The following is a 15086-nucleotide window of genomic DNA, read 5'->3' on the forward strand; positions in this document are numbered from 1 at the left end:
TCAACCTAAGGCACGACCTGCAGAGAATAGAGGAGCTGCTGCAGGAAGGGGGCTCTGCGCGGGAGCCTAAATTAAATGTGGTGCCCCCTCCGGAGGACTTTCTTTCTCCATTGCCTGAACTGGGAATGTGAGAGCCCAAAGTGAACTCATGGGAGCTCCTTTGAGGGCCTGTGGCAGGAGATGTGCTGAATATTTCCAGCTCCGGTTGCCATTGGAGATGCAACTTGGTGCAAAATTAGTCCTTCGGAAGTGATTCTCCTCCTCGGTCATAATTAGTAGACATTGTCTTCAGGAGAGCTGGATCAATACAGCACAGCACCATCAGCTGTAATCGCTGCAGCTGCAAGAGGGTTTAAAATGAAGTTGTATTTCTAATAGCAGAAGGAGAAATGGAAGGGAGTGGGAAAGAGAGTGCAGAGTCCTGTGGAGCAATAGGTGTAGAGAACATTTTGGTTTATTGAGGCTTCACCTTCTGGAAGGTTCCTGGTGCCTGGACTTGAGAATCTAAAATAGATCAGGTTATTTCTGTGAAGAAAATGCTTTATTTGTCACATTTGGGAGCCTACTCAGGCTCTTGTGGTGCTTTCCGAGGCCTGTTCCTCAACCGGTTTGAAGAAGGTGTAATGAATTTGCATCCCACTTAGGAGATCTCAGGTGTCGTTGTCACTGACTCCTAGCCCTGAGAAGGGAGTTATCCCATGTCTGCTGGAAGCCAGGGAGGTTCTTGGCTGTTTTGTGGCTGGGAACAGGCTGCAGAGGAACACGAAGCTTGTGGCACAGTCTGGTAGTTCCCATGTTCTCATCCTTCGTGTGTGGACGTATGCCAGCAGCTGAAACCAAACCAGGATCCAAACTGCCTTCTGCCACGTTCGAATGCTTTGTAAGAACATCCACAGTCTTTTTTTTGTTGTGATTAGCTTACCTTCTGCTCCTGGTTATGCAGACTGGGAGTTTCCATGAGATTTGTGTATGGCTTCTTCACGCAAAAGCAGAACTGGGATTATTTTGCCCTTTTACGTAAAGCAGTGTAAATATTGAAACCCGTTTCTAAACACCGAGACAGCAGAATATTCATAGTTCATTTTTTCATTTTTTAATCTTCTTGTACAGGTGAGGCAGAAATAATAATACAGTGAACATAGTCCTGCATCTCGTGTCCTAACTGAAAGGTTTAAGCTCCTGGAGTAGCGGCGTTCTCCCAGCCTCGTCGTGCAGACCATGTAGACAAGTGGAACTCTGCCTTCCTTCAGTTCAAAGTCCCAAACTTGCTGAGCTTGGTGGACCTTCGATTTCCTGGGCTGAATAGGAGCTGGACTGGGTGGCTTGCTTTCACATGAGCTTGTGTATCCAACACTGAATCTTGGCTACTGCACCTGTTCAGTTACCACCAGATTTTTCATAAGAATGCTGTAGTTGTTGAGCACTTAGGACACAGAATTATTAAAAAAACAAAAACAAAAACAAAAAAAAACCCAACCAAACCAATCCTGGCTAACCATTCTGGTAAACTGCTTTGAAAAGATACCGGCTTTAACAGTGTATACTTGATTGCCATAATAACTGTGATATAAATGTCAAAAGTCTTCTGTTTGTGTTTAATTCCATCTTAGCATATTTTTATTGATAATTTTGGTTTTGTTTTGCAGAAGCCACTCTTGGCCCAGAAACAAGGGAGTTTACAACTTCTGCTCCAAATGCCAGCACGGCAACATCATTTTCAACGGCAGTGATCAACACGACGTTGTCACCAACAACTCTACAGACTATACTTCCTATGAGCTCCTCTGACAATAGTACTTCTGCTTTTGCAGACGTTTCATGGACACAGTTTAACATCATTATTTTGACAGTTATCATCATTGTGGTGGTCCTACTAATGGGCTTTGTGGGTGCTGTCTACATGTACCGTGAGTATCAAAACAGAAAACTTAATGCTCCTTTTTGGACCATTGAACTCAAAGAGGACAACATCAGCTTTAGCAGCTACCATGACAGCATACCCAACGCCGATGTTTCGGGGCTCTTGGAAGACGACGGGAACGAAGTTGCGCCGAACGGACAGCTAACACTGACGACTCCCATGCATAATTATAAAGCTTAGAAGAAGTGATCCAGCTATTCCAAAGTTGGTTTGAAAAAAGTTACAGGGCTTGTGGAAGGGGTATCAGGATCCGTGCCAAGGCTCCACGCAGAGGAATTTGCTCTCCAGGTACTCTTGTGCTGGGCATGCTGTAGCTTGCAGGTGAACAGAAAAAAAAGTGTGGTACATCCAAATTTCAGGTAATGTGGTGGAATGCGTTCAGTGTCCTGTTCTCCTTAAAGATCCATAGAATTCACTGTTGTTAAATACTTGATTACATTGATCTTAAAATATTTTTTTTTTTAATGAAGAAGTGGTGGGGTGGAGAAAGCAGGACCCTTTGATTACTCAGAAGCTGCTTGATTTCCAGCCAAGCTAACACTGAGGTCTGCATCCTCTAGGTTGAAAAGGAACTCATGAATTAACAGTGGATTTTCAGGAAATAGACCTTTGTAAAGGCTTCATATTAGTTCCTGAAATAAATTTTGTTTGAAAAGGAGGACAAAAAAAGGCACATAATGGTTCACTGTGCTACCAAGAGGCAAGTAGAGGAGTGAGTTGCACACTTGAAAAAAGTCACCATTATCAGTTTCCAGTAAGCAAGGAAACAGGGGGAAAAATAGAAAATATTGGAGTTAGGGAGGAGACTGAGCTTTTCCCTGTCTGAGTATTTATACAGGGTGATGATGCTATTAAACCATAGCAATCCTTTTTTTTTTTTTCTAGAAGGAGTTAATGAACTTGTATAGTTTCTGTGCAAGGGAAGACGACAAGACATCTCAGGGTTGCCATGTAAAAATAAAAGCTAGGCTTAATACCCTACCCTGATAGAAATGGTGTGTTCTGTATATAAAATGTAATATATCTTCTTGGAATTGTATTTGTAATTATTTGTAAAAAACACAACCAACCAACCAAAAAAAACCCCAACAACAAAACCGTGAAACCCTCCCTAATCTCCCCTATTCCCCAAGTCATATTTTATTGTCTAGATTTTAATTGTACAGCGGTTAGTGGCGTTGTTTAAAAAGAAAAAAAAATGAGGATTGTTTAAAATACTGTAAATTAGATGGCAATATTGTTGGAGCTGGGACTCTGGCAAACACCAACTGCTTAAAGCTTTTCTTCTAGTGTCATTGAATAACTTTCTTTTTGAGAGAAAATGTGAGTGCTCCCTACTTGCATCTGTCAGTTTTTCCCATTCCTTTAAATCTAGTGAACACCAGTGTCGCCATGACTAGGGCCCAGTAGGTGCCCAAAAATCGGATGTACCATTCTGTCACTTGCTTTTAAATCCTTACACAAAATGCAAATACACTGTCACGAATGCATTGAGATGGCCAAGCTTTTCCAAAGCGGCTGCTTGTCGCGTGCGTGGATCTCGTTGCCATCTCTCCCGTGCTGACACGGTGATGGAGGGCTTGCTGGAGGGCTGAGCGCAGCCTCCCAGCCTCTCGAAGGGCAAAAGCAAAAATCTCCTGGATTTGGATGGAAACAGCTTTCAGCTGAAGCTTCCAGGAGCCAGTCTGCGCTTCTAGGCTTAAAAGCTAAAAGTGCGTGGATGCTTTCAGGAAATTTATGTAGCACAAGGTGGTGATGGGGAATCAGCTGTCAAAAAAAAACCTACAGAGCACTTCAGGTTTTACAGATTCCCCTGATTTTTGTGGGAGGCTGGCGGACGGTTAGGAGAGGCAGAACAACTGACGGGCAGCGCAGCGCGGGGAGGTCGCGCCACGGAGCTCCTCGCTGGTACCCGCAGCGTGCACACGTGCCTGCAGGCACCGAGCCCTCCCCGTGCTGCGGAGCCGCCCCAGCAAAATCAATCCCGTTACATTTAATCAGGGCGTGAAACAAATATTTCACCTGACCCGTGACCGACCTCAGAACTAACGCTGCGTTGCTGTGCGTGTTGGTGCTGTGCACGCGGTTGGCGCTGAGGAGAAATGAAGTACCTGCTAAAGGTCAGCAGGAGCTGACTGATGCATCCTCAGAGCCAGGCACAGGTAAATAGTTCTCGAGATGAGAAATGGTAGGAAGAATGTGGTGATTATTTATTTGCTTTTCTGGTGCTGTGTGGAGGCTTTTCTTATCATTGGAGACTTTTGGGGAGGGAGGGAGAATAGCTGCTCTGAACACATCCACAAAGATGCCATTTCTGCCTCAAAAATGTGCTGTCTGATTTAAAGAAGAGGCATGGCAAGTAAGAAGGAAAACAGTCGATGGTGACCAAGGGAAATGGTGAGGGCAGAATGTGATCTTAGGCCTGAGCTGATGGAGAAGCTCCCGTAGCCTGCTGTGCGCCTGGGTGAGCTCCCAGAGTTTAGGACATAGATTTGGCTGATGTCACTCAGAGCAATGTTACTTTTAGGTAAAAATGGGGGAGGACTGGAGGAGAAAATCTGGATGTTGCTAATCCTCCAGTTACTCATCGAGCTTTTAAAGAGCAGAGTGGTGACAAAACAGAAAATTTCCTAAAAATTGTAATTATTTAGCAGTGCTGAGTTAGTGGTACACTTGCACTTGGTCACTTCATAGGATGGGGAGAGGTCATTTAGGAAGTGTTAGCTTCTGGGACTGATGCTAGCAGGCAAAGTGAAGGACAGATTGTTCACATGAATGTTTCCAAAATATTTCAGTAGATCTTTTCATCTTTGCCACAAAACACCCCTTTCTCAAATTCTGGTATGACTGTGGGCTACTTTGTAACAGCAATAGGCTTTCATTTTTCTCTGAGTGTAGAAATAACGACCATCTGCAAAGCCAGAGTGTGAGTTCAGATGCTGAGCCCTCCTTGGCCGTGCCTGCCACAGCACAGGGGGTGTTTGCGTCTGTGCTGCTTCTGACCTCCGAGCTGCTGTAAATGCTTTGTGTTTGCGCCTCGGCTTGGAAAGGAGGAAGAGGAGGTCAGGATGCCTTACAGTCTGCAAGGAGGGCGGTACAGCCGTGCTGCTGTGCATCGCACATCTGGATGGAGGGATCTGGACGGCCCCCGCAGATGCGATGAGAAGCTTGGGTGGGCGGGGGGGACCAGGTTTGGACAGCGGGGGAAAGCACAGGATGTTCGTTGGCAGGGACTGGAGCACAGCGAGGATGTGGCACTGGGACAGTGCTTGTCAGATGGCAGAATTACTCAGCAGGAAAAAACCAGCCATCTCCAGCCAACCAGCCCTTTGGCACAGAGGAACAACGTTTATAAAAGGAGATCAGTGCCTCAGCAAAGAAATAATAAACAGCTTCATGTTCGACTTCGATGTGAGATTAGATCCTCCTTGCTTTCTGCATCAGGCATGCAGCTGTCCCCTGGGCACCACCGGAGGCGAGGAAGAAGCTGAGCTAGTTACATCTCCATCAGCTTAGGTTGGCATCGTACTTTGATGGGGTGCAGAGGTAAAACACCTCTACCAGGGTTCTAAAGGCCACCAGGACCTGCCGTGTGTTACAGCTTCTCATGGAGCTTCCCAGATGTTGAGGTTTGCCCTACGCCACATTGGGGTATGGGCAGGTGAACCAGAAATGGACTTTTGGGGCTGCATTGAGGCCCAACTCAGAAGCTAGCAAGACAAGGGGAAGGCATCTGGGTGACTTCTAGGGCTGATGTGGCAGTACAGACACACGTAGCTTTCTTGAAGGGTCAGCACGCATCACCTTCTAACTGGGCATGCGGTTGTCTGGCTGCGGTGGTGTGGCTGTTGTGGTAAAGGCCATCGATGGCGTGGTACAGTAGCTGTAGAACATAGAGAAGGTACGACAAGGTTGGGTGAAGGTGGGAAACCAGCTCTCAAGGCACGATCCCCAGGGTCCTGAGGGCCCTCTGGACCCAGCTGGTCTGGATGGGGTGAGTTCAGTTCCACAGTCAAGTAACAGAATGCAAAAGGATAAAGGGCAAAAAGCAATGCCTGGATGGCTCAAAACTTGGGAGAGTGTTTGGTAAGTGCAGAGTGCAACAGGCATGCAAAGATGTGACTGGGTAATGTGGATAAAACTGGGTAATGTGGGTAGATGATCTCAAATCTTACGAACCACTGTAGCTAGAAATAACTGCGTGGAGCGCTAGCCCTGGGGAGCTGTCAGGAGATGTCATCCACGGGAATGATAATTCCCTTGGACCAGGCTGAGCAAACTTAGCACGCTGGAAGCCATTTGTGAAAGAGGAGGGGACGTATTCAGCATCCTTCAGGTGTCCTGGGCCAGTTAACCACTGCTATGCAGCATCTTTATCTTCAATGGTACACGCAACATCAATGTGGCAGAAAGTTTGCACAGTCTCCTTTAAATAAAGGATGTAAGATTGAATTCTAAAAATGTGTTTCTCTTTAAAGTGAAGTTTTAAAATGAGCTCCCACAGGACTCTGCTCTTCGTGTGTGAGAGGGATGGATTCAAGTAAGAAAAATGTGGGCCTTAAAAGTTGTACTTGCTCCCAACTGAAACCCATCAGTCTTACCACACATCCAAATAAGGCGTCTCCTGAGCATACGCTGTGCTTACAAAAGCATTTCTTAAAAAAAAAAGTGTATGATTTGAATATATGTCAGAATTTATACAGAAGAATGTTATTTAAAATGAGTAAAAATAAATGTATATAATTTGTATCTATGCCACTTGGATTTTTGCATTGGTTTTTTGTTCATTAAAGTTCAGCCGGAATCTTTCCACCGACAGCAGTCAGGGCTGGATTGAAACCTAAAGGATTGACTCTGATCTCAGTAACGACATTTATTCCAAGAGAATTATTCCTTCATTATTGCCCTGTATGTGAGATGAAAAACATGGCACAAAAATGGTTTTTAACGTCAGATATTCATAAGCACAGTTGACATTCTGTGTCAGATAATCCATCTAAAAAATGAGCCCTGTGATCTTTTGTGTCTGCTTATTAACGATGCCAGCTTCCAGCTACTCTCATTAACGTGTGTGGTGGCTGAGCGGTCAGTGTGTATTTCCCCGTTATTGCCTGTGATACTCACACAGACATATTTTGTCAGAGATGTATGCCGTCATTAAAAACGAAACCGACAGAGCAAAGCCAGAAATCGGAAGAGGGTACCGTATCAGATTTCTCTTAATGACTACAATGGGTCTTTCAAAGGAGATTGATGTTATCAGATACTCTGGAATCCACCTCTGCGGCATCAGGAGTCTGGAACCGTTCTGGCAGTCCCTGCAGATGGACCTATGGAAAACTTGCATTTCTTTCTCACTTGTCAGTGTTAGGAGATTGATTTTTTTTTTTTTTTGGTGCAGAAGCAAATACAAATGCTAAAGGTTAGTCTTTGCTATGTCTTACTCTTTGGGCTCTTACTAAGCAAAGAACTTCAAGAGAGGTAAGTCAGCATCAATTAAGCGAGCACTTAAAACTAAGTGTTTGTTCAAATGTTTAACTGAGACAGAGCTGTATAAGCAAGAGCCACACTGGTGAAATTCCAGGGAGTTTACTGAGACCTGATTTGCATTAGCAGAACAGCTTGATTGTGCATGACTTAGCTTAGGAGGGGTTTTGCTCTGCACTGTAACAAGAGGAGGCGTAACTGAATGCAGAGCCAGGTCCTCACAGCACAGACTTGAGAACAGGACGGCGAGGAGAACCCGTGCTCATCTGACAGCGCCGCCCGTCCTCCTTGTGCTGCTGTCGCACTCCAGCCACCGCGCGCTGAGCAGCTGGCTTTCATTCTGCTCCTTGGGAGTTTGTGGTCAGCTCATCCATGCCATCGCACTCACCAGTAGTATTTATTTCCTAGACTCCCTTATTACCTTGTTTCTGAGGTGGTAAGGATCTCAGACTGCCTTGTAAAGTAGGAAAGCGTTGTCCAATACGGTAGGAGGATTTAGCATAATCTTCCCAAATGTACTCCTAATTAAGATAAGGTTAAACAACATTAAGCAGATTATCAGAAGGCAAGTTGTTAACTGCTTCTAAACAATACATTCCTCAGCCCTTTCTGCCCCTCGCAGCTTCTTGGTGCTGCTGCAGGTGTTAAAACATTGGGCAGTGCCGTAACCCAGGGAAATTTTCCATCATATCTGCTGTACATACACGTATATATCTAAATGGCTTTGTCCGTCAGACAATAATTTCGCAAAGTGATAAAATTAGCAAGGAGGGCTGATGTCCTTTCAAAAGACAGCGTGGGATGTGGCTCTGCCGACACAGAGCTGCTGTACCAGCCCGCAGCGCACAAGCAGTCAACGGTCTGCGCTGCGCTTGTGGCTGATGGATGCTGATTTAATGGCACGCATGAAATATGCAACACCTCACTGGAACCTCAAACAAGAGCAAACCGGTATCATCCTTTCAGTAAGTGGACTCATTCATTTTACGAAGATCTGCTCTGTAAACACGTGAAGCCACATTTCAGACCGGCTGATGGGATCCTGGTGCCATATGGCAGACCCGATTTTGCAAACTTCAGCTTGGCAGAAGGTGAGGCCACTGCAAAAGGCGACCCAGTCACATAAGGTGACACATGTCTCCCAAGGGCCATAGGGGAGCTGAAGGGACCGAACATCTCTTAGGGTCAGCAGACCCCAAGTGCAAAGCATCAGGCATGTCCAAGTGGATAGGAGATGAGATTAAGAGCTTAGTTGCGCTAAGTAGTGCCTGGCACTTCCTGGCAGTTTGGGGCAATAACAGCTGCTCCACCATGCACTTGTACACTTGAAAGACAGAAGCGGGGATGGGAAGGCCACCGTAACCACACACATCCAGTGGTTGCAATGACTGTCAACACCAGTCTAGGGCATTTTACAGGCTTGCAACGTTCACCTGTTTTGAATAGAGAGTAGAGCTGGAGCAGGTACCTGGGGAAAATGGAGCACCATGGGGCACCTTGACAGAGAAAATGGGGCACATGACAATTTGGAATAACAAAATCACAAAATGACCATAGTCCATGGTCAGCCCTTATCCATGTCCCATTTCCTAGCCAGGTAAGAATCCCCTTGAGATCACAGAATCACAGACTGGTTTGGGTTGGAAGGCACCTTCAAAGGCCATCCAGTCCAACCCCCCTGCCAGGAGCAGGGACATCTCCAACCAGATCAGGTTGCTCAGAGCCCCGTCCAGCCTGGCCTGGAATGTTTCCAGGGATGGGGCATCCACCACCTCTCTGGCCAACTTGGGACAGTGCTCCACCACTCTCATTGTAAAAAATTTCTCCCTTAATAGCCCAGAGCTAGCCCAAATTGTGAAACCTGACACACTGTATGGAAGAGGAAACCAAATCTAATGCTTAAGCACGTGGTTACTCTGGGTGAGAGCCAGGCGAGTGTCTTACTGGAACAGCGCTTCATGTTACAGGTAATGCTGAGACCATGACGCTCCAGTTGAGGATGCAATGCTACAGGAAAGTATTTTGGTGCTACACACACGTTTGCAATAATGAGTTAAAAAAGGGGGGAGACGTGGTTTGGAGCTCCACCTGCTCCCGGTCGGGTCACCCAAGCCAGGCCCTCCTCTGCTCGCCCTCAGGGATGGTGGCACTCAGAAGGGGAAACTGGCAGTATTTAATGCAGTTTAGCATTTCCAACTGTCAGTGTTCTGAAATGTTCAACATAATTGTGTTTTCTCCCTGAAAATGCAGGATAGAGCTGCAATGCTTTACAAAAAAATCCCCGATTGTTTCAAAATCAGCCTGCATCAACGCAAGATGGATTATGATAGCAGCTGGCTTCCCGGATTTTCACCCCTGCCAGTTCCAAAGAATTAGTGACTAGAATTTCAAACTAAAGCGTAATTACTTCTCTCTGTAAGGCTCATGGCAGCTTGGCGCCGTGGAGGACATGGAAACAATCAGCTCCAGCGGCTCTGCCAGGAGCCCGGGGTCCCGGCGCACCCCAGCAAGAGCCTCTTGCTAACGCGCGTTTCTCGGAGCAGGGCCCGCAGGCACCCGGGGACAGGTGGGGGCTGCTCGTCGCCGCCGCCCGGCCGGGCCCTTCAGGCTCCTCGCCAGACTCGAACGGCGCGCCCAGCCTGCCCTCAGCAAAGATGGCAGCTGTGCCCAGGAACGCCCCGCTGTGTCCTCAGGAAAGATGGCGGCTTAGCGTCGCCTGCCTTCCTCTGGAAAAAGATGGAGGCTGGGGACGTCTCTGTTGCTTCCCTCACTCAAGATGGCGCCCGATGGCTTTCTCTCCCCTTGCCCAGCTGGCAGTCGCCATCATCCCCCGCCCCACTCTGCCCTCACCCAACATGGCGCCTGTCCGCCCAACTTCCACTGCTGCCCGCAGCAAACATGGCGGCTCCCCCTCAGTTTCCATTGTGCCCGCCTTGTACGCTCCTCCGCGCTGGCTTCACCGGCTTCACCTCCGCCGACGCGAAGATGGCGGAAGCGCCTCTGGTCGTTTGAATTCCAGCGAAGCCGCCAAAGCTGCGCACAAAGGATCTGCGGCTTCGGTCGCTGGCGGGACCTGCGGGTCGGCGGTGCCGATGGACTCGCTGCCGGGGGAAGACCTGACGCTGCCGGTGCCGTTTGAGGACAGGTAGGCGTGCGGGGCCGTTGGGTGGGCGCTGGCCCCACCGCGGGCGCTGGGCTGAGGTACCGGGCCCGCCGCGCCCCCCTCCTCGCCGGTGGGGGACGGCATCCCCCTGGGCTTTCGGCTCCTCAGCGCTGTCCTCCTTCTTCCTCAGCGCCTCCCGCCTGCCAGACGTCTCCCGCGGGGACCCCCAGGCCGGCCTGGCCGGCGGCGAAGGTAAGGCCGGGTGGCGAGCGGGAGCCCCCCGTGCGGAGGAGCCCTCCCTCCCGCGCCGGGGGCTCGGTGCTGCATGCAGTGCTCGGAACCTGAGGGGAAAACCTCATGTCTGAGGGGGAAAAAGGCAGAAAACATCTTTAAGTGATACAGCTTTCAGTAAGGGATGGCTTTTTAAGACTATAAAACGCCAGCAGCTGCTGCAGTTACCGCTGTCCGCTGCCTGCGGTCGTCGTGGCTCTGAGCCGTACTTAAGATGATCAGCAGCTTTGTGCAGCGCGTACTTGAAATGCTTACAACATCCAGCAAGGCGATACGACTGTTTGTAATATTCTAATTCTAATCTTCTGCTCAGTTTTAGGGAAGTTGCGTGCTGCGTATCATTAGGCTTTTCAGTTCAGCTCTTCAGAGTTACTTCCTGTGTGAAGTCCTGCCCCAGGCTCAGAATTTTAGATTTTCTCTCTTTTTGTACCGAGAAGCCTTCCTGTCTAGTTTGTGGTGAGCAGAAGCTGTAATTCATATTTTTTCTATAGGATGGCCATGTTCACCCTCAGGTGTGGGAGACTTGCTTGAAACGCTTAATTTAAAGTAAAATGGCTGAATAGTATTATTTTGAAACTTGTGTGCTTGACTGTTCTCTGTTCTGTTATGTAAATTCGAGGTGTATGTTTTTTATTTCTCTTTATGAATGCCTGTTTCTAGCAACATAACTTGGCCGATTCATTGTATAGAAGAAGTAGGTAATTGACAGCAAGACAGATTACATTGTTTACCAGGAAGATCTATTTACTCACAAAAGGAAGCAAATACAAGAAACATAACAATGCTGTCAAATAATGTTCCTGTATTCTGCAGGTGCCCTAGGAAAGCTGTCTTGTGAAATTAATTAGAATGTCAATATTTGAAAAACACTGACTGGTTTTCTTTGGATTATCTTCAAGACTGCCCTGCATAGTTGCATAACAATTTTGGAAGTCCTTTAAATGAAATATTTTATTTTAGTTAGCATGGAGTCAGTCTGAGTCCTCAGCTACCTTTTCTTTATCCTTAAGATCATAGAATCATAGAATGGTTAGGGTTGGAAGGGACCTTCAGAGGTCATCTAGTCCAACCCCCCTGCAAGGAGCAGGGACATCCCTGACTAGATCAGGTTGGTCAGAGCCTCATCCAGATGATGTGCTATGTGTTTTATACAGTCTCATTATTCTGATTAAAAGTTTATTCTCACGTGTTTGAGTGGAAATAAGTTACGCCGTCCTGTTAAATGTGGCTGTTACAGAATGTGTGTGGAAACAAAAGTTTAAGTACACGTACACTCAGGAGGAATTACATTTTAGCAATGTAGATACTGGCCATTTCCTCTGTCTGTGGTTTCCCTGAGTCTAAGGTGGAGCCCTGTCCTGTGACCAGTAAGATACTGAAAGATTTGAATGGCTTCCTAATAGTTTAATAGGACTTAATTCTGCTAGGGAGTCCTTTGTACTTGCTCTGAGGATGTATTCTTGAAAGTGCACCTCGCATAGCTTTACTTCAGTGTACATCTTGGTGTAAAGGGGTGATGTTGGAATTTGGGAGCTTAAGTGAAAGACAACTTACTGTGATTGGAAAGAAATCTAGATACCAAATACTCAGTACCACTAACTTGTAATGTAAACGAAGTGCAAAAGGTGGTGTACTTTTGTTTTGTTTAGATTAGTGTAGGCCTTTGCTGTTTCCGAATTGAAGCTGAGTTTAGAGATTCCTCTGTCTGAACTTGTTCTGTCTTCTTAAATGTCTAGTGTTACCAGATGTGGCAGAAGATAGAGTCTCACCAACTAGAGCTCGGACCATGAAGGACTATGAAAATGTAAGCAGACTTTTAATTTCAGACTCGGTGACAGAGTTGTGGCTGAGATTTCTAACATGCTGGCTAAGGCGTTGATGCTCTGGGTCAGGTTCTTAGTTTGTGTCAGTCAACATAGATCTCTTGGAGGTGTGACCAGCTCGCTATCTGTGCTTTGAACCTCAATTTCTTAAGTATTGCTTTCAAAAACAGAGGCAAAAAAATTGTTATTGAGACTAGCCAACTGCTGCTCTTAAGTTGCGAAACAAAAATTGGCACCCTCTGCTCATAAGTTCATGCCATCACCAGGAACGTAAGACCTTGGTTTGCAAGTCTGTAAATGATTTATTTCAGGGAGGCATCAAGTTTATTTTAGACTCATACAGGATTTGGCTTTTTAATTCATTGACTGCTGTATAATACCTTTTACCTTCGAGTTATGTATGAGTATGCTTGGAATACTTTCGTTGTAAAGGTCTGGTATCACTGTGACAGTCCTGTAGATATAACTGTTCTTAGCACTTAGTAGAATATAAAGGAAAACATTAGTTTGTTGGTTTTTTTTTGAAGTATATTAATGGTATTGCTTATTTAAATTGAAGAAGCCAGTTGTTTATAACTGCTGAATTATTATTTGGTTGGGGTGTATCTGTGCTGCAGGACAACTTCCCTGTAAAGAGTTTTAAATTGTTTAAATGAATTTCTTATGATTGTGTGAAGAAACTGTAGAGGGGAAAGCAATCAAAAATTTCTGAGATGATTGCTACAGATCAGGCTGTGGCGTGCTCTGTAACTGCTGTTACCTGTTGTAGCATTGCTAGGTTTGAAATGAGTGTTTCTTCTAAACTCTTTCAGTTTCTTATGGCCTTATATTTCTTTGAGGAGAAAGCTATGCTCTTTGTTCAGAATTTAAAACTTGTTTTGGAAAGCCTTAGTGAAGGATATTTTTTACAGTCTGCATATATTTCACTTTCTCTTTTGGTTTTGTGCATTGGCTGGGGTAGAAAGGCACAGCCTTGGCATTTGTATATGCTTAAAGTATTTCACTGTGATATATGCCAAAGGCCTCAGTCCACAATATGTATTCTGCAAGTGGTTTACTATCTGCAGTGTTTGTACAGGGGAAAAAGTTGCAGAAAGGACTAAAAAAAAAAAATCTGTTGTTTTTTTTCTGTGTGATGTAGAGGAGAAAGGGTTGCTGCACAGATCTCTGGCTTCCTGGTACATACAGAGCCCTTAAGTTAAACTGAGCTGTAGAACTTCTCATAGGCTTTTACGGATGCCAACGGGATAGCGAAGCTTGAAAATCCATTCAAGTAGTGAAGAAGAATCCATTGAACACAATTAAACACAGATATCTGTATAACTTATGGGTTTGAGTTTTTAAGATTGCTGGTAGCTGGAAGGCTAAACTTGAGAAAGGGGGCGTTTCCTTTCTTTGTCCTTTCACTGTCTCCCAAGCACCCAGCAGCAGCTGTGTTTACATGTGCTTTTGAACCGAAATCATAAGGCTGTTATTATCCCGCTTTAAACCAGATCTGAATTAGCGTGTACAGTTCCCGATCTCTCCTGCTCGGAGATGGGGGTTGGTTGGGGGAGGGGGGTGTATCACTGCAGGAATTCACTAATCTTTGAAGCTCTGTTATTTATACAGAATATGAGAAGGAAGTAATGAAAAGAGCGGGCTCCTTGCCTTGTAACTCTGAGAGAACAGGGTGGCTGTAACGACCCTTGAATGGACTAAAAAGTGGATCCCTGTAGAAAAGGTCCTCGTATGTTTAGACCTAGAGAAGATGCTGAGCTAGAGAATATTAGAGGTGTAGATTTTTTTTAGTACTTATGGTATATTCTACTTTTTTGCAATATTGTGAGGGAACCACCTTGTGACAGAATATGTGATTACATGGGCAAAATGAAAGGCATCTTTAATTGAGGACCTTGTTATCGTTTATTAGATGTTCATGAACAGAAAGGACAACTGCCATCAAGTTAGGGAGCTAAGTAGCAATATTTGTGAGTTTTTCTTGTCTCCACAAACCCACTTAGAGTTTTGCTGTCGTGTAAAATGGCCTCTGCTGGCAAAAAACTGTGTTGTGCTGTGAAACCACAGCCTCTGCTGACAGATGCCGTTTTGCATAAAAGTGGCTCTGTGCAGACTTGGAAAGGCGCTAAACCGAGCTGGGCAAGCGATGTTTGCTGCCATGCAGTCCGTGGTGTGGAATATTCTGTGTAGAGTGTATTGCATTGTCCTGATTTTTTTTAAATACAGAAGTTTTTTAAAATACAGAAATCAAAATGCATAAAGGAATTAAGACTGAGTCTTTAAATGCTTAAGTCAAGAGGATTGCCATTAACATCCCTCTGTAGTGTGAACTTGTTCACATCTTATACATTGTCTTTTATTAAGCTATAACTTTTAAATTGTAGTCTGCCTGGATTAACTTTCCACTGAGAAACTCAATGTCAGAGATGACATTTGTTTCACTTCTTGGCTTATGATTGTG

The 15086-nt window shown here is 45.7% G+C and overlaps 2 protein-coding genes across 5 annotated transcripts in view; both read left to right on the forward strand.

Annotated features, from left to right (window-relative positions):
* The window catches only part of MEGF9 (multiple EGF like domains 9), a 51966-nt gene extending 45996 nt beyond the window's left edge, over nucleotides 1-5970 (forward strand). Inside the window, exon 7 of the mRNA XM_086764205.1 lies at nucleotides 1647-5970. Coding sequence (XP_086620331.1) covers nucleotides 1647-2101 — 455 coding nt within the window. The 3' untranslated portion in view covers nucleotides 2102-5970. The remainder of the gene's footprint in view (nucleotides 1-1646) is intronic.
* A 4470-nt stretch (nucleotides 5971-10440) lies between these two features.
* Nucleotides 10441-15086, forward strand: part of CDK5RAP2 (CDK5 regulatory subunit associated protein 2) — a 78675-nt gene continuing 74029 nt past the window's right edge. For all 4 annotated transcript variants that reach the window (XM_086763512.1, XM_086763511.1, XM_086763514.1 and 1 more), the window contains exons 1-3: nucleotides 10441-10553; nucleotides 10702-10763; nucleotides 12539-12606. In XM_086763512.1, the coding sequence (XP_086619638.1) occupies nucleotides 10501-10553; nucleotides 10702-10763; nucleotides 12539-12606 (183 nt within the window). In that variant the 5' untranslated portion in view covers nucleotides 10441-10500. The remainder of the gene's footprint in view (nucleotides 10554-10701; nucleotides 10764-12538; nucleotides 12607-15086) is intronic.

Source organism: Chlamydotis macqueenii, chromosome 20 (assembly GCF_036417535.1).
Source record: "Chlamydotis macqueenii isolate bChlMac1 chromosome 20, bChlMac1.mat, whole genome shotgun sequence".
NCBI lineage: Eukaryota > Metazoa > Chordata > Aves > Otidiformes > Otididae > Chlamydotis > Chlamydotis macqueenii.